The 24,422-nt window shown below is 42.4% G+C and overlaps 1 protein-coding gene across 1 annotated transcript in view; it reads right to left on the bottom strand.

The window, feature by feature from the left end:
- The window catches only part of LOC121381547, an 83,982-nt gene extending 61,966 nt beyond the window's left edge, over positions 1–22,016 (bottom strand). Inside the window, exons 1-2 of the mRNA XM_041510879.1 lie at positions 21,913–22,016; positions 19,381–19,829 (exon numbers count right to left, since the gene is read on the bottom strand). Of these exons, the coding sequence (XP_041366813.1) occupies positions 19,381–19,829; positions 21,913–22,016 (553 nt within the window). The remainder of the gene's footprint in view (positions 1–19,380; positions 19,830–21,912) is intronic.
- Positions 22,017–24,422: the final 2,406 nt, after the last annotated feature.

The raw sequence follows: 24,422 nt of genomic DNA, 5'->3' as shown, positions 1-24,422 counted from the left end.
CGATGAGTGTAGGATGCTATTGCGGGTTACTGACGGCTTCTTGGAGAAGGATCCATTGGTCCGAGGAGTGTAGGATGCTATTGCGGGTTACTGACGGCTTCTTGGAGAAGGATCCATTGGTCCGAGGAGTGTAGGATGCTATTGCGGGTTACTGACGGCTTCTTGGAGAAGGATCCATTGGTCCGATGAGTGTAGGATGCTATTGCGGGTTACTGACGGCTTCTTGGAGAAGGATCCATTGGTCCGATGAGTGTAGGATGCAATTGTGGGTTACTGACGGCTTCTTGATGAAGGATCCATTGGTCCGATGAATGTAGGATGCTATTGCGGGTTACTGACGGCAGAGTTCATGTTTGGGAACAGGATAAGATTGATTTGCTTCTAAACACGTTCAAGATACCCTTCAAGGTGGTAGGTGACCAGTAATGATATGGGGATGTGTTTCAAATGTATACAAACTGGATCTGGTGACAGTGCAAGTAACACTAAACGAGGAGAAATATCGCAATGGCATCCTTCATCCCATCGTAATGCCGCATTTCGACAACCATCTCCTTAGACGTCGACCTGTGTACATGAATGACAACGCTCGACCTCACAGAGCAAGGGCTGTAGTGGAGTTTCTTCAACAAGAGGCCATAGACTCTACCGTGGCCAGCTTGCAGTCCGGATCTCAAACCCATTGAACACTTGTGGGACATTCTTGGACGTAACATTCGTCAAAGGAATCCATTAATCCAAACTGTAGCAGAACTTGAAGCTGCTTTACATCATGTTGGTGGGGTTTCTTTGGTGTTTCTTTTCTTCTTCTTTTTTTTTTCTTTTTTTTTTTAGTGGGGGGTGGGGTAGGTGGGTGGGTATTGTTTGTTGGTGCTTTTTTCACGTCATTCTTTGTTTATCCTTTTACTACAGTTGCTAGCCTAATAGGATCTTTTACGCTCAGGTCAGAGCCAGTTTATCCTAGTAGCACATGTAGCACATAGAGCACGTGCTATGGTTCCCGCGGTGATGTGAACATTTATTTTCTCCAGGTCATTTTTCCCCTCTACCCGAGGGGGTTGCAAAATATATACTCTTCAAAAAAAAGAAACGCAAAAGGGTACAAATGGGTTATAACTCCGATTGTATGTTTCCTACCGGTTCATGCTTTGTGAATATAAGGTCATTGCATGTCCCAAACACATTCCCACGGTTACATTCGATAAAACGCAGCTACTGTAAAATAAAGTTTCAAAATGTGAATATTCGCAAAAACGCAGCCACGTGCAAACCATGTCACCACTGCACGTGCGTTGTCTGCACGTGCAACATGAACACCGACAGTATAAAAGTGCAGGGTGTTCGCTTGCCTGGCCTCTGTATCTGGCCGACAGTTGACAATCCAGGACATGCCACGTCTCAGTGAACCGCAGAGAAACAATGCCATCGGCCGACTAGACGCAGGCGAATCCAGAACGGCCGTTGCCAGGGCATTCCATGTGTCCCCAAGCACCATCTCCAGACTGTGGGACCGTTACCAGCAACATGGATCAACACGTGACCTCCCTAGATCCGGTCGACCACGGGTCACTACCCCCGGGCAGGACCGCTACATCCGGGTACGCCACCTTCGGGAACGATTGACTACTGCCACCTCCACAGCCGCAGCAATACCAGGTTTGCGCAGGATATCCGACCAGACCGTACGGAACCGCCTACGTGAGGTAGGAATTCGTGTCATCTTAACACCACAACACCGTCGACTCCGACTGCAGTGGTGCCAGATTCATCGACAATGGCCTCAACTGCGATGGAGACAAGTGTGGTTCAGTGACGAGTCCCGATTTCTGCTCCGACGTCATGATGGAAGATGTCGCGTGTATAGGCGTCGTGGTGAACGTTATGCGGCAAACTGCGTGCAGGAAGTGGACAGATTCGGCGGGGGTAGTGTCATGGTGTGGGCAGCCATCTCACACACTGGCAGAACTGACCTGGTCCACGTGCAGGGCAACCTGAATGCACAGGGCTACATTGACCAGATCCTCCGGCCACACATCGTTCCAGTTATGGCCAACGCCAACGCAGTGTTCCAACATGACAACGCCAGGCCTCACACAGCACGTCTCACAACGGCTTTCCTACAGAACAACAACATTAATGTCCTTCCTTGGCCATCGATATCACCGGATTTGAACCCAATTGAGCATCTATGGGACGAGTTGGACCGACGCCTCCGACAGCGACAACCACAGCCCCAGACCCTGCCCGAGCTGGCAGCAGCCTTGCAGGCCGAGTGGGCCACCATCCCCCGGGACGTCATCCGTACTCTGGTTGCTTCAATGGGCAGGCGGTGCCAGGCAGTTGTCAACACACGCGGAGGCCACACCCGGTATTGACTCCAAATGACCTTGACCTTGGTGGTGTGTCCTATCACTTACTCACAATGGACTAGAGTGAATTGTGAACAATCCTGCAACATTTGGTAATTATCGGACTCACCATTCAATAATTAAATCAATTCTCCAAATGTTACGACAATGTGGTTTTGCGTTTCTTCTTTTGAAGAGTATATATCCTGGGAAGGGGGTACCGCTGCTATTTGTGCTACAAGGTCCCGCGGATCCTTAAAACGGCTCTGGCTCAGGTCTAGTCGAAAACCGTACAACACATCGTGCTAAATACTACGTACAAAGATGAATTCTATAATTTCAACGGCTATAGAAGTCTCCGTATATATAGCCTTGGTTGACAAGGGCTGGCTAACTACATGATGGTCATATTTGTTTTGAGGGGAAGCCCAATGTACGACCACTACAACCCAGCTGAATGTTCCTGTGCTAAGCACTGGCTACATTTAGTAGGTTTACCGGCCTCGGCGGTGTCGTGGTTAAGCCATCGGACACAGAGGGTGGGACGTAGCCCAGTGGTAAAACGTTCCCTTGATGCGCGGTCTGTCTAGGATCGATCCCCGTCGGTGGTCCCATAGAGCTATTTATCTTTCCAGCCAGTGCTCCACAACTGGTGTAACAAAGGCTGTGGTATGTACTATCATGTCTGTGGGATGGTGCATACAAAAGATCCCTTGCTGCTAATCGAAAAGAGTAGCCCATGAAGTGGTGACAGCAGGTTTCCTCTCTCAATATCTGTGTGGTCTTTAATCATATGTCTGACGCCATATAACCGTAAATAAAATGTGTTGAGTGCGTCGTTAAATAAAACATTTCCTTCATTTCCATCGGACTGGGTTCGCAGCCCGGTACCGGTCTGTCACCCAGAGCGAGTTTTAACGACTCAATGGGTAGGTGTAAAGACCACTACATCCTCTTCGTTCTCACTAACCACTAACCCACTGTCCTGGATGGAACATACAAACCACGTATTCTCATTGGTTACATATGGCTCAACTTTAAGTTAAAAAAACAATTGTTTTGCTTAACGACACGACTAGAGCACATTGATTAACTAATCATCGGCTATTAGATGTAAAACATTTGGTAATTATGACTCGTAGTCATCAGAGAAAACCCGCCACATTTTTCCTAATGCAGCAAAGGATCTTTATATGCACTTCCCCACAGACAGGGAAGCACATATCACGGTCTTTATTCAGTTGTGGTGCACTGATTGGATCGAAAAAAAACCAGTCAGCTGAATGGATCCACCGAGGTGGTTCGATCCTGCGACGCAAACACCTCAAGCGAGCGCTCAATCGACTGAGCTAAATCCTGCCACCACAACTTTAAGATGTGTACTGATTGTTTTGTTTTTTGGGACGTTTATGGCAATGGAACCCCGCTTTTTCGTTCAGAATGTCATTTAGCTGATGGCTATATTAAAAACTGAATGGAATCAGAAGGAAAACAATATTTTTATTTCCCAGCCACATTTGTTAATTGCTTGCGATTATTATTATTATTTATTTATTATTATTATTATTTATTTTTTTTTTGTTGAGAAAGGTTTTTTTTTGCAGGGTATAGTTACGCCAACGGATCTGTTGTTTGAAGCATATACAAGAGTTTGAAAGAGTTTATATACGGTCGCACGTTATAAACTGAATTGGTTGACAGGGCAATAGCGTTTTTGCGAAGTGGTATATAAGTTCGCTACATCATTTGAATCCCTCGCCATGCCAGAGACGGGACCGGGGGGGGGGGGGGGGGGGCATGCCTGAACCTTAGTGGACATAGGCATGTTAAAAATAATCTAAATCTAAATCTAAATCCCTCGCCACCCGCCTGCTACCGATTCAGTCGGGCTGCTGGTGCTCCCTTGCACCTGCCAGTGCAGGCGGTCCCTCCTCTCTCCCCCCCCCCCCCCCCCCCCCGACACCTTTCCTGTCATGGACGGAGGAGCCGGCAAAGGCCGACTCTTGTGCCCACGACAGGCGTGTTCTGAATGTGCACGTAAAACCCTATGACATGACATGACATGACATGAATCCCTCGTCGCGTGCGCTACAACAGCTTGCTCTGACCTGACCTAATCCCTCGTCGGTACATTTTACGCACAAGGGGGCGGGACGTAGCCCAGTGGTAAAGCGCTCGCTTGATGCGCGGTAGGTTTGAGATCGATCCCCGTCAGTGAGCCCATTGGGTTATTTCCCGCTCCAGCCAGTGCACCACGACTAGTACATCAAAGGTATGTGCTATCCTGTCTATGGGATGGTGCATATAAAATATCCCTTGCTGCTAATAAAAAAGAGTAGCCCACGAAGTGGCGACAGCGGGTTTCATACCTCAATATCTGTGTCGTCCTTAATGCTATGTCCGACGCCATATAATCGTAAATAAAATGTGTTGGGTGCGTCGTTAACTAAACCATTCCCTTCCTTTTAAGCACAAACGTTGTTTCTAGATTTTAAAAACAAAATCTCGATGGCGCTTCTGCCCTCATGCTTTATATATGGTGAAAAATAATGTAATAATACTAGAAGGACAATGACTACCTAGCAGGAATCGGGGTGGGGGGGGGGGGGGGGGGGGGGTAGGGGCTGTTGTCCAGGAAATGCGAAAAATTGCCCTTTTCAGATTAAAAGTGTCCTGTTTGTCTTTCTGGAGATAACACCGGCCTCGGTGGCGTCGTGGCAGGCCATCGGTCTACAGGCTGGTAGGTACTGGGTTTTAATCGAGATACCGACTCCAAACCCTGAGTGAGTGCTCCGCAAGGCTCAATGGGTAGGTGTAAACCACTTGCACCGACCAGTGATCCATAACTGGTTCAACAAAGGCCATGGTTTGTGCTATCCTGCCTGAGGGAAGCGCAAATAAAAGATCCCTTGCTGCCTGTCGTAAAAAGAGTAGTCTATGTGGCGACAGCGGATTTCCTCTAAAAAAAAACAGTGTCAGAATGACCATATGTTTGACGTCCAATAGCCGATGATAAAATAAAAAATCAATGTGCTCTAGCGGCGTCGTTAAATAAAACAAACTTTTTACTTTTTCTGGAGATAACATTTTACTTTGCACCGATAACCACTTATTTAAGTATCTGTTCCGATTATAGTGCTACGACCGGCCTCGGTGGCGCAGTGGTTAAGCCATCGGACTACAGGCTGGTAGGTACAGGGTTCGCAGCCCGGCACCGGCTCCCACCCCGGCACCGGCTCCCACCCAGAGCGATTTCTTAAGGGTTCAGTGAATTGGTGTATGGCCACAACACCCTCTTTTTTTTCAGATTAACCACTAACCAACTAACAACTAACCTACTTTCCTGGACAGACAGCCCAGATAGCTGAGGTGTGTGCCCTGTAATTGGATATAAGCACGAAAATAAGTTGAAATGAAAATTGTCACTACCTCCGACACATGTCGTTTGCGCTTGGCGAAATAAAGGGGAGATGGGGGGTTTGTTTCTTTTGTGTCTGTGTGTGGGTGTGCTTATTATTTTTTTTTTTTTTAATTTAATTTTTTTTTTTTTTGGGGGGGGGGGAGAGGGTCTATGCAGGTTTTATGAACTACATCACTAGAGCACATTAATTAATTAAAATATTATAGGCTATTGGATGTTAAACATTTCGTAAGTTTGACACGATGTCTTCACAGGAAATCCGCTACATTTTTTCCCATTAGCAGCAAGGGGCTACTAATGGGAAAAAATGTAGCGGATTTCCTGTCTTTTATATGCACTTTCCGAAGGCAGGATAACCTTTGATATACCGGTTGTTGGGCAGTGATTTGGGATGAGGGGAAAAGAAAGGGATTGTTAGTGTCATGTGGGCAGTTTATATTATTCATAATATTTAATAACATCAACCGTAATATGTGCTTCTAAAATAATGAGCCGGCGGGTATTGTCAAACAAACATTTCTTTCCTTTTCTGTCCCGTCTTGTCCGTTTAGCCCTTCTTCCGGATGTGTCTCTGTATCAGAGATCCCTGTAAGTGGGCCTATTGTGCTATTTCTCGTTCCAACCAGTGCACCACGACTGGTATATCAAAGGCCGTGGTATGTGCTATCCTGTCTGTGGGATGGTGCATATAAAAGACCCCTTGCTACTAATGAAAAAATGTAGTGGGTTTCCTCTCTATGACTGTGTCAAAAATTAGCATATGTTTGACATCCAATAGCCGATGATTAATATATCAATGTGCTCTAGTGGTGTTGTTAAACAAAACAAACTTCTTCTTCTGTATCAGAGTTCATGTGAGTGACATCTCCAACAAACATTCCTTTCCTTTCCTGTCCCGTCTTGTCCTTTTAGCCCTTCTTTCGTATGTGTCTCTGTATCAGAGTTCGCGCGAGTGACATCTCCAACAAACATTCCTTTCCTTTCCTGTCCTGTCTTGTCCTTTTAGCCCTTCTTTCGTATGTGTCTCTGTATCAGAGTTCGTGCGAGTGACATCTCCGATGCCTCTGTGATTGTTTTGATGGTAATAATAACCTGTGTTGTAAAGCAGTCTATTTCCATTATAGACTCATTATCGATTTCGTTTCAGCTGTTCACCTAACATTTCCCGTACCCCGCTCAATCATCATTATAAAGATTGTCCTGCTCTCTGCCAACCAACGAAATTATGTTACTGGAGGTGTCCAATTACAGCCAAACTTGCTTAAGCGGCCACCTCGGTAACAGTCGCCACAAATAAACATTAAAACATTGAATATATGACTGAATGAATGCATGAATGCACGACACCCCAGCACATAAATTCACATCGACTATTGGGTGTGAAACAAAGGTAGGTATATATTTAAAGCATTGACCGTGACCTTTTCTATGTATTTAGAGAAAATCCCTCAAAACAAACTACAATTAGATAAGAAGTTGAATAAAAAATCACTTTTTAAAACATAGTTTTAAATCCAGCTACACTATACTTAAACATTACAATGTCATATCTGCTATATTTGCTATATTTGCCTTGCTATTTGGTTGCAAAGGGGATACCAATCTTCGAAAGAAGTTTATTTTGTTTAAAGACACCACTGGAGCACATTGATTAATTAATCATCGGTTAATAGATTTCAAACTCGTAGTCATGAGAGGAAACCCGCTACATGTTTCCTAATGCAGCATGGGATCTTTTATATGCACTTTGCCACAGACAGGAAAGCACATACCACAAGCTTTGTCCAGTTTTGGTGCACTGGTTGGAACGAGAAATGGGTGCACCGAGGTGGTTCGATCCTGCGACGCAAGCACTTCAAGCGAGCACTCAACCGACTGAGCTAAATCCCACCATCATCTTCGGAAGATGCATTTTGGAATATAGGTGCCATTTACAGAAACATATTTGTCATATTTCCATTGTAGCAATGGAAGCCAACTCAGTTATACGCGCAGGAATTTATGCTAGGAGAGGCGTCTAGAATGGGACGAACGAAGTTTCTAGGTGGATCAAACCAAGCTCTCACGAAAAATACATTAAAAAAGAATATTTGCTTGAGCGGGATGGAGGTTCCACCCCCACCCCCCCCCCCCCCACTCCACCCGCATACGAGCCTGCAACTTGGTACCTACTGGGTAGTTTTTGTGTTTTGAGGTGTGTGTGTGTGTGTGTGTGTGTGTGTGTGTGTGTGTGTGTGTGTGTGTGTGTGTATGTGGTGTATGCGTGAGTGTGTAATGAATAATAAAAATAGCACTTCGGTCGTCAGTATTACTATGACAAATACATGACTTTTCGTTGTGTAGTTTTCAAGATAAAGCAGTCGAATTACAATAACATTGGGAGTGGGGAGGGGGCGGGGGAGGGGGGCGGGGGCGGAACGTAGCCCAGCGGTAAGGCGCTCGCCTGGTGTGCGGTCGGTCTGGAATCGACCTCCGTCAGTGGGCTATTTCTCGTTCCAGTCAGTGCATCAGGCTCTCTAAGATTATAATTATGTTCAAATTTCGAAATCTTTGACATCCAATAGCCGATGATAAATAAATCAATGTGCTTCAGTGGTGTCGTTAGTCAAAACGGGCGGGACGTAGCCCAGTGGTAAAGCGTTCGCTTGATGCGCGGTCCGTCTGGGATCGATCCCCGTCGGTGGGCCCATTGGGCTATTTCTCGCTCCAGCCAGTGCATCACGACTGGTATATCAAAAGCCTGTCTGTTGGATGGTGCATATAAAAGGTCCCTTGCTGCTAAAATCGATAAGAGTAGCCCATTAAGTGGCGACAGCGGGTTCCTCTCTCAATATCTGTGTGGTCCGACACCATATAACCGTAAATAAAAAAAAAACATATGTTGAGTGCGTCGTTAAATAAAACATTTCCTTCCTTCGTTAGTTAAAACAACCTTTAACTTTACAATACGATGCCGTGTCGCTTACACTCGATGGTCTAATTAATATTTAACAAAGTCTAGGGAGGGAGTGTACTTTTTTGTCTAACCATGAAACCTGCCGTGTTGAGCTTAGCTTAGCTTAGTAACTGGTTTAACGTGTCCATATACCACTAGGGTTTCGAACACGCCTATCCCGAGTCCGGCCTCCGATAGGATCGGGGGTCTGACTCGGGACAGGGATAACCTAACAAATAGGGGAAATTTTGAATATTAACGCCAAAAGTATAAAAAGGGGAGAATTGGGGTTAAAAAGTTTTCGCTTCGCCCTTAAAGAAAAATATCAACATTCCTAACCTATATCAATTATTAATATAATATATTTTCGGCGCAAATTTAGATGGGCTGGTCTAAAATTAATAATAATTCTTAAACAATATTCATTAAGCCCATGGGAGGTTAAGTGGAAAGGGGCTGCCAGTCATATTTTAAACATTGGTGTGACCAGGTGAGAGTGTTGAAGTAACTGGTAAGTGAATTCAGTCTGGCGATTAAGTTCCAAGAGAGTGTTGAAAACGCACACCTGGTTTCAACAGTTTCCGGTAACACTAATTTACCAACGGAAATTAGACGGTGGTCAAATAAACCTTTGATAATGGATTGGTGAAGTTAATAGGATTAAATACCAGTCTTTACTTAAAGGCATACTGTCACAGATTTAAGAACCTTATTTCTAAATTTTTTTATAATAAATGAACATTACATTAATATTTGGAAACCAAATCTAGCTATCGCATCACCTTAACTGAACCACAATGGGGTAAAATCCATGTCAACCCTATTGACAATATTAGTTTTTTGAATTATAGACCATTGCCATAATTCAATCATTTTTACGAAACATCATTAATAAGAGGAGTATGGTGGCTACGCAGATGGTTGATTTAGGGACAAATAAAATTTATATATTTTTAGGTAATACTTTGTTAGGCTATTTTTTTTTTCTTTCTTTTCTTTTCTTTTCTTTTCTTTTTCTTTCTCTTTCTTCCTTTTCGCTTTTGTTCTTATTAGTACAATAGGAGGGCAACTGTCTTTTGTATTTCCTTAACTCTCCAGTGACCATTTGAAAAGAAAAAGCGATTACATGTTTTTATGTTCCCCAGCGGGACCTTCATTTCCTGCAACCACGAAATGAGGAACAGTCCAGGGAACATATTTTTGATTAGTGAGACTAAAGATGTATTACTAACTAACTCGAGCCTGGATATTTGGTTCTGAAGCCGGTGGAGGGATACGAACTCATCATCTATCACCCTTGAAGTAAAAGAAAGAAAGAAAGAAATGTTTTATTTAACGACGCAACTCAACACATTTTATTTACGGTTATATGGCGTCAGCCATATGGTTAAGGACCACACAGATTTTGAGAGGAAACCCGTTGTCGCCACTACATGGGCTACTCTTTCCGATTAACAACAAGGGATCTTTTATTTGCGCTTCCCACAGGCAGGATAGCACAAATCATGGCCTTTGTTGAACCAGTTATGGATCACTGGTCGGTGCAAGTGGTTTACACCTACCCATTGAGCCTTACGGAGCACTCACTCAGGATTTGGAGTCGGTATCTGGATTAAAAATCCCATGCCTCGACTGGGATCCGAACCCAGTACCTACCACCCTGTAGACCGATGGCCTAACCACGACGCCACCGAGGCCGGTTAGAGTCCAATAGGAGGGCAACTGTCTTTTGTATTTCCGTAGCTCTCCAGTGATCATTTGAAAAGAAAAAGTGATTACATGTTTTTATGTTCCCCAGCGGGACCTTCCATTTCCTGCAACCCAATTTATTTACGATAGTTTGACACCCAATAGCCGATGTATTTTTCGTGCTGGGGTGTCGTTAAACATTCATTCATTCATTCATTCATTTATTCATTCCTGCAACCACAAAATGAGGACCTGTTTTTTTTTTTTTTTTTTTTTTTTTTTTTTTTTTTTTTTTTTTTTTTAGGAAGGCGAAGCTATGATAAGAATAGTAATATTATATCATGACATCTAATATGACCAAGTAACTTAATAACATAATAGACCTTCTGTATGTCATTCACTCGATTTGCGTCGTCTCCTCATTGTTGCGGTTACTAAAATACATTGGTTATCAGTAATGTATTTGTTTTAATGTATGTATTTGTATTAATCATAACATTGGCCGATTAAAAACGCAAGCACGCACACAGGCAAGCGTATGACGAAAACAAGTGAACATTAATTATCTTTAAAACGCTTTTTCACGATGTATAATTTATGTATATATATATGTTTATCCACTGAATATATAAACACGCACTTCTAGGGGCGTCCGGGAGTATACTCCCAGTAAAATGTAGAACACTTGATTCCAGACATTTTTTTTACTCTGCGCAAATGGGATGTCAATATTGAATTTTTTTTCTCTGGGAAATAACCCCCTATCCCATCCCCCACCCGTCCCCATCATGGGCTCGCCTCGTCGGGCTACTCCCACCACACGAATTCCGTCTGATTCAAAGTCGACCCCACCCCACCCCCGACTTAAGTATTTTTGGCATCTTTAAATACATGTGGGGAAGGGCCAGAGGGGTGGGGTTGGAGTGAAAGAGGATGCATTACCTGAGTGCAAATTAGTCGCTTTCACATCATTGAATAACTAAATTTGTCACGCAAGAAGCTAAAATCTGGGAAATAGCCTCAACACACATAATATAAACAAGGCATGTAGCTAGATCCTCGCCCCCAGCCGACTCCCTCGGGTACGCCGTGCCTTACGTACGTACCGTATGCTAGTGTCAGACTATCAATTGTCACGACGAAGTTGGCCAACTCGATGGTTGCGCTGTAATTTTCCCAACTCCCGAATTTTGATATGTGCGCTCAGATTAACAACTAATGGGTTGTACGACTAGAATTTAGTTGTAAGAGCGCCTAGACTAGCAACTGGACAGTCGTAGAAGTCATGAGAGCAGAAAGTTGACCAACTTTCTGCTGGAAGTTGGTAATCTGAACCTAGCATACGATTAAATTTGGGCCTAGTTACGCGCCTGATTAATTTAAAAAAAATACTGAAAATACACCCCAAAAAAACTGTATCCACTCATCTCTATCACCACCACTATCCTCAAAACGACTATGATGACATCATAAACGAATGACGTACATAACTTAGAGTGACATCACAAGTTTACATAAAAAATCGTATTCGGAAAAACACCATGAAATGGTCTATTTATTATATACATATTTCCCAATTTTAACAATATCTTTCGCTTTTTGGTAATATCTTTCGCTTATCCTATCGAAAACACGTAACGTCATGATATATTTCTTCCTATGGAACTTTGCCAGAATATTTACTTGACCATAGACTTTTAAAAAGAAATTTGAATAAAAATTATCTTTATTAACATTTATTTAACAATACTGCGGTGCAAACATACCTGACAACGCGATCCTCTAGAAACTCTCACAAAAACAAAACGAGTCGGAACGCCGTTAAATTCTTACACTTACACTCGATGACACTACATTGTGTCATCATTATGCAGCTTCGTATTCAATTGGTTTTATATATTTTGTCGTAATTGCACTTCGTATCATTTTTTTATAGGTACCGTTGTTTAAATTACATTTTTTATTTTTTACATTCGGTCAGATGCATTGGCAATCATCAAATTTAAATACGAAGAAACGAGACAAAGGGAGATAATTTAATCATGCACTTTTACAAAAAAGTAAATAAGATTTCTATATTTTCACTGTAGCTAAAATACAGTGAAAATATGACTTTTCACCGGATATGACTTTTATGGTTTCCGTAGATCTATATATTTCATTGCTATGTATATAATAATATGTTCTATTTTACAGTTTATATCACACAAAATAATACCAAAAAGGGCTGCTTTTCAGATCAATGACCAGAAATCGCTGCTAAATTATAGAAGCGACTAACATTAAGGGACAGTACAGTGCAGGACGCACATTAAGTCAGTATTTTTCTTAATGTGCAGGGCGAGTTGCTTCCCTCTATTTAGCAAATTTAAAATGACGGGGATTTTTTTTTTATGTTGTTGGATATTTTATTTTGTTAATAACGATGAAAGTACTTCAATCGGGATTTAGTGAGTACGGTAGGTTATACATTTTTGGCTTGTGTGTCTATATATAGGGTATGCGACAATATTCGGACACTTTATACGTCCGTTCGGACTAGGGACAGTACTGTTGCACGTTTAGGAAGGAGGAAAGGAAGGTTTCATTTTATGACGCACTCAACACATTTTAATTACAGTTGTATATGGTATTGGATGCACGTTCAGGTGATCGATCGCTCGCGATGTGTGTTTGCGTGTGCGTGTGCACGGCCCCCACTTTCTAGTTCCTACACCCGTGATCGAACGAAATCAATCTTGGGAGCGGCCTTCTGAACCGACCGCTGGTACGGTGCAGTTCGCTACCAAATGATCGCACCCACCTGATGGGTAGGGGTTGTGTCAAGTCGCACCCTTCAGATCCCACCACTGATAAACACATTGAAGGAATTTCCATCCACTTTCCCGCTGATACATTTACATTTTAAAATGAGCATTAATGATTTGAATATCTTCAGAAGTTTGTGTTGTTTAACGACACCACTAGAGCACATTTATTAATTAATCATCTGCTATTGGATGTCAAACATTTGGTAATTCTGACATAGTCTTAGAGAGGAAACCCGCTACATTTTTCCATTAGTAGCAATAGATCTTTGATATGCACCATCCCACAGACAGGATAGCACATACCACGGTCTTTGATATACCAGCCGTGGTGCACTGGCTAGAGCGAAAATAGCCCAATGGGCCCACCGACGGGAATCGATCCCAGACTGACCTTGCATCAAGCGAACGCTTTACCACGGCGTTACGTCCCGCCCCTGAATATCTTCAGAGGAATCGTATTGTCGGAACCCAGTCCTATATATATATAAGTATATATACTTCGTCTCGACCGCTAATGGCCACAACCCATTATACCCTACCCTATCCTCCACCAAAACGACTAATTTTATTTATTTATTTATTTATTTATTTATTTCTTTCTTTCTTTCTTTCTTTCTTTCTTTATTTCTTTATTCTTTATTTATTTATTTTATTTTTTATTTTTTAAAGTTTATTTCCATGAAATTATTCTTTATTTGTTAACTACTTATTTATTAGTTTTTTTATCTGGTGTGTTTATTTGTTTGTGTGTGTGAGAATAAAATCCGATGAAAACCAGTCAAGTTGTTCGCGAGCGTTCTTTCTTCTGAACACGCCACATAATATTAATAGAGTATTATATCTATTGATCGAATAAATCAGGGTAAAAAAAAAATCCGGAAGCTCAGAAGACGTTTTTGAAATCGTATATGATATTTTCTATTCGTGCTTGATGTAGCACATTCAGGTTCTGACAGAATTATTTCCTGACGGATATTTGGCAGCTACCAACTAACCAGACCACTGACATCTCGCAGGTCATTGTCTGTGGTCGTGTATATCGCACTAATCGAATTACGCACATGTATGTTGCTTAGCGATCTTTCGATTAATCGAATGCACCGAGCATGGCTCCCTTGATCCGGTTGATCAATTAATCGAGTACAAATTCCATCACTGATTCTCGTAGAGTATTATACAGAGTTATTTCCCTTCTGGTTCCCCTAGAAACTAGGAACGAGTATCTTTGAAATTTAATTTGGTTTCTTGTTATTAAAGGCATATTGTCACAGACCACTGGCTTATTTAATGGTTTAACAGAGTATTACCTGAACAAAAATAATTTATTTGTCCATAAATGTACTTTATTCAACAATCTTCATAACCACCATACTCCATTTATTAATGACATTTTGTAAAAATAATTGAATTATGGCAATGGTCCATAATTCAAAAACTAAAATTGCCGAGAGGGATGACATGGATTTCATTCCAACATGGTTCAGTTAAGGTGATGCGATAGCTAGATTTGGTTTCCAATAATTAATGTAATGTTTATTTATTATTAATTTTTTTTAGAAATAAGGTCCTTAAATCCGTGACAGTATGCCTTTAAAGTAGGCCCAGTGGTTAAGGTATTGGAAATTCTGATAGTTGTTCTGGTCTTATGATATCTTTTGTTGAGGACCAGTGTCAGATTGAAAACGGACCCCTTTGCCCGTCCCCCATCCCCCACGTTAAACCAAATGACCCAGGTAGCATTGGGGACCGTTCAACAATTACGTTTTTGCTAAAGTTAATACATTAATTTTATGCTACACATCACCCAATCCAATGTAAAAGTTCTGCAGGTTTCTACTCACTATACCCCCACTTCCTTCTCTACCCCTTCTCTTTTTCTTCCTCTTTGTTCGTCTATATACGTATGTTGTATTTTAACATGTGTGCACTTGTAAAACGCAGGAGGAGGTCTTAATATAAGCTAAACATGTTGACCAATCCTAATATGTTTTGACAAAATATATTTATTAAAACCAAACAATTATGTAATACTCTAAGGAGAGAGAGAATTTTGAGATTCATGACGAAACAAACCGCAGAGATTTACGTAATGTTTTTAAAACAGTTGTCTGTGTGTCTCTCTCTTGTCAATCTTTTTGTAAATTATTATTATTATTTTTTATTTGTCTTTTACGAAGTAAAATGCAGCCAGTTATTGCTATTTTGTTCATTGACAAATTATTTTCTATCTAGTATTTATTACTAAAACCAAAGGAATGTAAGGTAAATAAAAACAAAATATCCACTAATGTTGGACAAATTACGTCATAAAGGCAGGGAAAAGGGGTACTGCTAAGCTCTATGTAAATGTGTGTGCGTGTGTGCTTGTGTGTGTGTGTGGTTTTAACGTTAGGCCACCAAAATATATTACTGGTCTCTGGTCAGCGCGCGCGTCGATGTTGACGCTCAAGGTCAAACTTGTCTTCACATTTACCACGATTAAGCTACAACAGCGCCATCTTTACCAAAGAAACTGCCGTGCCGCCTCTACTAATACTATTGTGACGAATTAAACTTAAAATGTTTGAATCTGGATTACAACACTTATGCATATTAGCATTACTACTAAACAGTTACGTATAGTGTTGTAAACAAATGACTATGCATTTTTACATGGATTACAACTAATATTGTGGATAGAGTGATGGAAATATATTATTTGGTGAAACAGTTTCAGACCTGCTCAGTTTGCCCGATTATCTCTATCGTGTTTGCCCGATTTTGAAGATTTGCTCCAGCAATGGGGGTTCGGGGGCAAGTGTCCCCTGCCCCCTATCTCGTACGCTTATGGGTCTGACAAGGGTAAGCACAATTCAATGTCGGTGTCTCTTTTACAAACGTAATAGTAAGCCAGGGCTTCTAGAATCAGTGATTTTAAATATTTACTAGCCACGATTAAAAATTCACTAGCCCTACTTTACTTTAAGTTAATACAATTTTACTAAATAACAGCAATTATCTGCTATGTCACCTAAAAAGGGAGATAGAGCTTAAAAACACTAACACTGGGGGCTGAGGTGGGGGCAGGGTATTCATATTTACAAAATAGACTGCAACATTAACTAAAAAAAATTCACTGGCCTTCGGGCATGGCTATAGTAGTTATTTACTAGCCCAACACTGAATATCACTAGCCATGGGAGTGGGGCTACCATAATCTAGAAGCCCTGAGTAAGCGTTTTAAAACAACTTGATGATAACGACGGTACCGGAACTTTCCAGTTCTTATTTTTGTACAAAAAAAAACCCAGAGAGAAAAGTTTCGGGTGTATGTGGGTGGGAATGTGTTTCTTTAATCCTGCCCTAAATAATGTTTTTAAAATCAGTACACCATGACGGATATATTAAGGTACCGTGATATGTGTCTCTACCTATGCTTGTAAACGATCTCTTGTTGCCATTCCATGGGAGTAGCTTATTGGGGGAACATTTTGTTTTCAGTTTGAAAATTGATTTTCAACTAGTATTTCTGATTATGAGCCTTTCAGGGTCCGAACTCATAAACGTACGAGACAAGGGGGCAACACTTCAAATTCAGGCAAACATGATAGAGATATTCGGGCAAAATGTGCTAACCTGGGACCTTTTACATTTTTTTGTCCATCATTCCACCTCCAAAATTAGTTGTAATCCATATAAAAATACATAGCGGTTCGTTTGCAACCCTGTTGAGCTGTTTGGTAGTAATGCTACTATGAATAAATGTTGTTATCCATATTCGCAGATTTTCGTTTAATTCGGGCAAAAACAAGCCCCCAGCACCTACGTAGTTAATCAAAATATTGTTGATAAAGGATGCTGTCTGGTTTCTTCCTGTAACGTGCAAACAAAACGTAGGAAGCGCGTACGCCTATTTCCGTAATGTATTGATATAGATGAAGATTATGGATTGCTATTTTACTATCTGTGTAAAGCATATTTGTCTCTGCGGGACTGTAATGCTATTCGCTTCAATTAGTGCGATCCAAATCTTTCAAAATATGCCATTATTGTGTACGTGAATTACGAATACCAAACATGCAGCTAATGGAGTGCTTTACATATTTTATGTAACAAAAAAACAACAACCCCTGATCGTATGCCTTTAAATAGCTGAGAAGCACAAAACATGATCAGTTGACACTAATATTTAACGAACTTTTTGTTTTGAATACATATTTGTAGTTGTTGATTTTTTTTTATTGATTTTTTTTTGTAATTGTAGTTTGTGTTTGTTTAGTTTTGTTTGTTTTTTGTGGGTGGGTGTTTGTTTTGTTTGGGGGGGGGGGGGGTGGGGGGGGGGATGATGGGGTCTTTTGTTAGCCGTTTGAGAGTTTAGACGGTTATATTGTTGTTCCATACCATCAAAGATATAGAGAATATTACATGAGCGGCTTTAGATACCGTGTATCTTACAACGAGATGTTTAACAACGAGTTTTAAGATAAATGGTATCTAACGGACACGAGGGGTGGGACGTAGCCCAGTGGTAAAGTGCTCGCTTGATGCGCGGTCGGTTTGGGATCAATCCCCGCCAGTGGGCCCGTTGGGCTATTTGTCGCTCCAACCAGTGCTCCACGACTGGTACATCAAAGGCCGTGGTATGTGCTATCTTGTCTATGGGATGGTGAATATAAAAGATCCCTTGCTTCTGCTAATCGAAAAGAGTAGCCCATGAAGTGGCGACAGCGGTTTTCCTCTCTCAATATCTGTGTGGTCCTTAACCATATGTCAGACGCCATATAACCGTAAATAAAATGTGTTGAGTGCGTCGTTAAACAGTAGTATTCTATTTCTTACCTGTTTTCAGAAAACAGTCTTAAAATAAATTTAAACTCCTTTTCCAACTAAAACCTATATACGGCCCTTGCGTTTATAGTTAACTTGTGCGTCACAAACAAGTCAATTTCAGGTTAACTTGTACGTCATATCTAGTGATCGATTCGACCGTGTGTTTTTTTTCATTGGATGGTATGGCATTGGTGACCAGGGCCCCGTTCCACGAAGCGATCTTAGCCCTAAGGTTACCTTAAGCGCATAGCTACCCTATGCACTTAAATTTATCTTAGGGCTAAGATCGCTTCGTGGAACGGGGCCCTTGTCATCACCTAGGCGCAGCCAGTCGTATGTCTTGAAATTGTAATCGCACGTATGTATGTTAACACTATAATATGAGTTATCAAAAATAACGAATAATTTTCTAACCAACGGATGTGTAAGAAAACTCCATATCTAAAACAGGGCACTTTTGCATACCACCGAGTAGTGTCAGAGGCCAAAGATCCCCACTCTAATATTACAATAACTCTAAGTTTGACGTTAAAAAAAAAAACCTTTACATTGATCCTTTCGAGTTCACCGACAACAAATATTTTACACGATAATAACGAATAGACACACAGCAGGAAGAAACAATAATCCTGTGTTTCACGCTACATTGATAATTTGCGAGTTCACCTGTAACAAATATTTCACATATTGACCACTAATACACACACTGCAGGACGAAACCCGTCAGTACCTATGTAGTTAACCAAAATGTTGTTGAAAAAGGGTGCGTTCAGGTTTCTTCCTGTTTCGTGTGATTTACTGGTGAATGTGTGAAATATTTATCAGAGAACTTGAAAATGATCAACGTAATGGTGCTGAACGTCAAGCATAAGATTATTATTATTGCATTAATTAAAGCGGGACTCTTTTTCTATGCACAAATCTCGTGTTTTCGTTATAGAGTTATCTCTAACGGTAGGCAGCGATTCAATGACAACTGCCCAAATGTTTGTCTGGCTTATGGATAGCTTATTCTTTGTGTATGTGTGTGTGTGTGTGTGTGTGCGTGCGTGTACGTGCGTGTGTGTGTATGTATGTGTATGTGTGCGTGTCTCTGTGTGTGTACTTCCCGACAGACAGTACAGCACATACCATGACATTTGATATACCAGTCGTGGGGCACTGGTTAGGACGGGGAAAAACACAAATCGGAAATTGGCACACTTAAGAGGTTCGATCCTGGACCCAAATCACTTCAGGCAACTTCTCTAGATATCGACTGAGTTGAATCCCGCACCACTGTCATAATTATATATCAAATGTGCGTACATTTAAAACTACGGTAACACAAAAACACACAGAAATATTTAATATTTTCAAAATTCTTACCTTCGGGATTTGTCTGATCAATGTAGAGAGGACAAGAAATCGCGGCGGTCATTCCGGGGAGGGTATCGTCAAAACACCCAAACCCGTCCCAGGTCCGGGGACAGTGCGGGGTGAGCGGGTCGGTGGGTGGGCGAGACATCTGACGGTCGCAGCAGGAGATTGCCTTCTGACAGCACATGGTCCACCTCTGACAGTCAACGTCACTCAACGTCCGACAGATGTCTCGCGCCACGCTGACGTTATCTATATCCGGGTGGAACACCGTGCCCGCGGGGTACCGCGCCACGCTTGACCGATACACCAGTTCCTGCCCTGTCGGCCAATTCGGCGACAACTCCTGTTCCCCTTTAAAGAGGTAAGTGTAGCACAGGGAACAAGTTAGCAGTTTGAAGGTTTCCACAGGGTAGAACCCGTACCGATCTCGGCATACCTCCAGCATGGCCGAGAGACTGGGGGGAAAAAAACCCCAGAAAAACAAAAACAAAAACCAAGAAGAAAAAACAAGAAAAAAGATGGTCCGTGAAAAATTTCCGACCTTGTCCGAGTACTACCGATGGAATTAATCAACTGATCGTTGGAACTCGTCACAAGAGTTTCGTCAAGAAACTCTCATTCGTTCATTCTTTGCGATACGAATGCAGGAGGCGTTTCGAACATGAGTCGTCGTATTGATCGAGATTTCAAACTTCATTGTACGTACGCCTTAGCCTTATTATTATTCGTTGGTTTTTTTTCTCTCTCTCTCTACATTTTCTCTCCTTTGTCGTCGACACACGTTCTGTATACAAATAGGAGCGGGATGTACGTCAGTGCTACAGCGCTGGCCCAAGATACGATGGGAGTTAGGACTGATCCCTCATGGTGGACCTTTTGGGGGGGGTTTCCCGTTCCAACCAGTGCCCTACGACTAATGTTCAAAGACAGCTGTATTTTTTGCTTTCTGTTTAAGAGCGAACAAAATTTATTGTACTGGGTTTGTTTTTTGTTTTTGTTTATGTGAGGGGTTTTTTTTAAAATTCCATATGCATCGCTCGCCCGAGGCACGATGGGAAATGGGGTCGATTCTACTTGGTGGAGTATTCCCGTTCCAACCAATGTTCCACGACTGGTATATTAAAGGCCGTGTATTTTCTGCCACGTCTACAGAAATGTGATTGTAAAACAGACCGTGCTATTTAAATGAGAGAAATAACTTCAGTGGCGACAGTGCCAATATTTGTCTTTAGGGGCAGATGATGATGATAACTAGTTTAACGTGCCCATATACCACTAGGGTTTCGAACACGCCCATCCCGAGTCCGACCTCCGATAAGATCGGTGGCCTGACTCGGGATGTGGGGGGGGGGGGGGGGGGGGGGTTAGTGTTGAAAATGGGCAGAATTTTGAAAATAGCAATTAGTAAAAAGGTTAATAGAATAATTTAAAAAAAAATAATAACAATAAAAAAAAATTTACAAGCCAAAAATAAAAAGAATTGACTGCTCGGCCGAATATTTATATAATTTGGAGCATTTTAGAAGGACAGTCCAAAAATAAATAAGAGAAAGAAGAGAGGATCGGACTATTTAATAATATTTAAAAGAAAAGTAATTTCGACATAAAATTTTGAACGAAGGTCTAAATGTTTAAAGTCCACTCTATATGTCCACGTGAGTGGCCTCGTTAAGGCCGTTTGGGTGCACAGCTTATAGGGACGAGATGGGTGTGGAGGTTGGCCTACGGCGAACTGATGAGCGGAGAACCGGCAAAGGCGGGGATGAAGTGCTTCCATCTCTGGTCGGCGAGGATGGTTATAACACTCCGGTAGTCGTTGCCGAAAAGGGCCTTGACGATCCTGTGGATGGTGTGGCTATCCATCTCTCTAACTAGGACCGCTTGTCGGTAGACTCCTTCTCGGCGCTGAGTTAGTACCAACCCCGTCTTGCCGGCTGTAGACTTGATGGTGTGTAGCTCGTAAGCGCTTCCATCAGGCAGTTTTTTAAGCTCTGGTTCCACTAGTCCGCCCATCAGTGATGCCGGATCCGAGGTGTCCCCCTGCACGAACTTCAGGAAGCCAGACCTGATTTTCCCGATCTGAACTTTCCAGACGGCTTCCGAGTCGGAGGGGGACGGTGCCTGTGAAGGTGGAGGTCTTGCCTTGTCAGGCTGGTCGCTCGGCTGAGCGACGGCCTTCCTCTTCGCAACGGCTCCTGCCCGGACCGCCGCCTTCCGAAAAATGGCAAGACTGGTGACAGTGGCCAGTTACGTGTAGGCGGTGACGTAGAGGGAGATGGAGGTCCGTCTGCGGGCGTCTCGCACATCGGCGCGTTGAGAGCATCCCTCGGTGTTGACGGCGGGTCCGGATGAGCTAGTCCTTTCGTCTTGGGCCGAGCCGGGGGCGGCGACGCAGAAGGGACCGCCGCTGGCGGTTGAGCCGCCAGTTTTGTTCCCCCCTGAGCCGCTCCTGGCGCACGTTTCTTCTTCCTCCGTCCTCTTCCCTTCCTCTTCTGCGAGTCCGAGTGGCCGTAAACCAAAGTCACGGTTGCCCGTGACCCGGTGTACGCGACGCGAAACTCCAGCAGTGATCCAAAGCTTGCAATCAATCCCCCCAGGTGGGGTGGCAAGTCGAGAGCACAGGCGACAGCGTGCAGCTTCATCGAGAGTTAGCTTGGAGGGGCAGAACGAAGCGCAGTGGTAAAACGCTCGCTTGCTGCGCGGTCGGTTTGTGATCGATCCCCGTCGGTAGGCCCATTGGGATATTTCTAGTTCCAGGAGGTGCACCACGACTGGTATATCAAAGGCCGTGGTATGTGTTATCATGTCTGTGGGGCAAAATGCATATAAAAGATCCCTTGCTGCATTAGGAAAAATGTAGCGGGTTTCCTCTGATAACTACGAGTCGGAATTACGAAATGTTTGACATCAGATAGCCGATGATTAATTAATCAATGTGCTCTAGTGATGTCGTTAAACAAAACAAGCAAACATTTGTTTTTACTATTTAAGCGTGACAGTAACCATATACACCGAACAAAAAACAAAGAAGAAAAAAGCGATCCCACAGGCAGGATAGCACATACCACGGCCTTTGATATCCCAGTCGTGGTGCACTAGCTGGAACGAGAAATAACTCAATGGGTCCACCGACGGGGATCGATCCTAGACCGACCGCGCATCAGGCGTGTACTTTACCACTGGGGTACGTCCCGCCCCCTTTACCGAAGTAATTATATTATTGGGGGGGGGGGGTAAATCGCGTTTCTTATGTTAATCAGTATGAGGCGAATTTACAAGGAAGGAAGGAAATGTTTTATTTAACGACGCACGTAACACATTTTATTTACGGTTATATAGCGTCGGGCATATGGTTATTGACCACACAGATATTGAGGGACGAAACCCGCTGTCGCCACTGTTTTTCGATTAGCAGCAAGCGATATTTTATATGCACCATCCCACAGACAGGATAGTACATACCACGGCCTTTGTTACACCTGGTCTGGAGCACGGGCTGGAAGGGGTAATAACCTAATGGGGCCACCAACGAGGATCGATCCTAAACTGACCGCGCATCAAGTGAGCGCTTTACCACGGGTCTACGTCTCGCTCCCACCCCACCCCTTCCTTGAATTTACAAAGTCTGTTTATGTCTTACACGCGTGTAACTACATACATTTACAATGCTTATACCGCTGCGTTAAAGAAAAAAACAAAAAAACAGGCTTCGTAAATTCTGCCCTCTATGTTTGATACCAAATAGTCGTTAAAATATCGTGCTGGTGTGTCTCTGAGAAAACATTTGTCTTCCTTTTGTTTCTTTCGGGGAGGGTGGGGGGGGGGGTGGGGGGACGGGGACGATACGTAGCCCAGTGGAAAAGCGCACGCCTGATGCGCGGTCGGTCTAGGATTGATCCCCGTCGGTGGTCCTATTAGGATATTTTTCGTTCCAACCAGTGCACCACGACTGGTATATCAAAGGCCGTGGTATGTGCTATCCTGTCTGTGGGATGGTGCATATAAAATATCCCTTGCTACTAATAGAAAAAAAAATGTAGCGGGTTTCCTCTCTTTGACTGTGTCAAAACGACCATGTGTTTGACATCCAATAGCCGATGATTAATAAATCAGTGTGCTCTAGTGATGTCAAACAACACAAACCTGGGTTTTTTTTCCTTTTCTTTATTGTTTAAACTAAATCCATAACAAATTATATGGGTGCAAGCTGGCCATTTGAATTAAGGTTCAAAAGCGTCCTTACATGTACACGTATGCACGGGTCAGACTGACCAGAATGTTTGTTTAGTGAGTTTTTAAATATGTAGAATATAACTTTGAAAATTAAACTAAATACTGTAGCCACTTTGTATAAAGTTTAGCAGTTGGCAAATTTTGCAATTTGATTATTTTTGCACATACACACACACACGCACGCACACACACACATGCACGCACACATGCACGCACACGCACGCATGCACGCACGCATAATAATAATAATATTAAATAAAAAATAACTAAATAAAAAATTAAAAAATCCCTCGGGCGCAGAATACTCTGAACGTATTTATGAAGTTGTTTGATCTAGAGTCAAATATTATGATACAAACTTATTGTTACAATTTTCTCCCATTGAAGATCCCCCCCCCCCCCCCCTAGTTTGACTCGCTTAATAACATGTCGTCTTCGCATTAAAATCAATTTTGAGCGGGTTCCAGTATTATTGTACGAGACGCCGCAGAAACACCTTACTACTTTGTTCTTTCGTCATGATACATTAAACCATTAAAACATTTTGTTTGATCTCTTGTATCTAAAGCCAGTAAAACTGACTGTCTGATTAAATACTTGTTTACATAGACGGGTGGTGGAATGGGAATTCGATTTGTCTTTTCATCTGATGCAATTTTAGTCCGATTGGCTAATTCGGTATCAGTATTGATTGCGGAAGTTCACGTAATCCTAAAATACACCGGATAGAATTAAACAGTAAAAGTTTGTTTTTGTTTAACGACACCACTAGGGCACATTGATTTATTAATCATTAATTATCGGCTATTGAAGAA

This window comes from Gigantopelta aegis, chromosome 9, assembly GCF_016097555.1.
Source record: "Gigantopelta aegis isolate Gae_Host chromosome 9, Gae_host_genome, whole genome shotgun sequence".
In the NCBI taxonomy this organism is placed as follows: Eukaryota; Metazoa; Mollusca; class Gastropoda; order Neomphalida; family Peltospiridae; genus Gigantopelta; species Gigantopelta aegis.
Note: the sequence above shows the minus strand (reverse complement) of the source record. Positions and strands in the feature narration are given on the sequence as shown.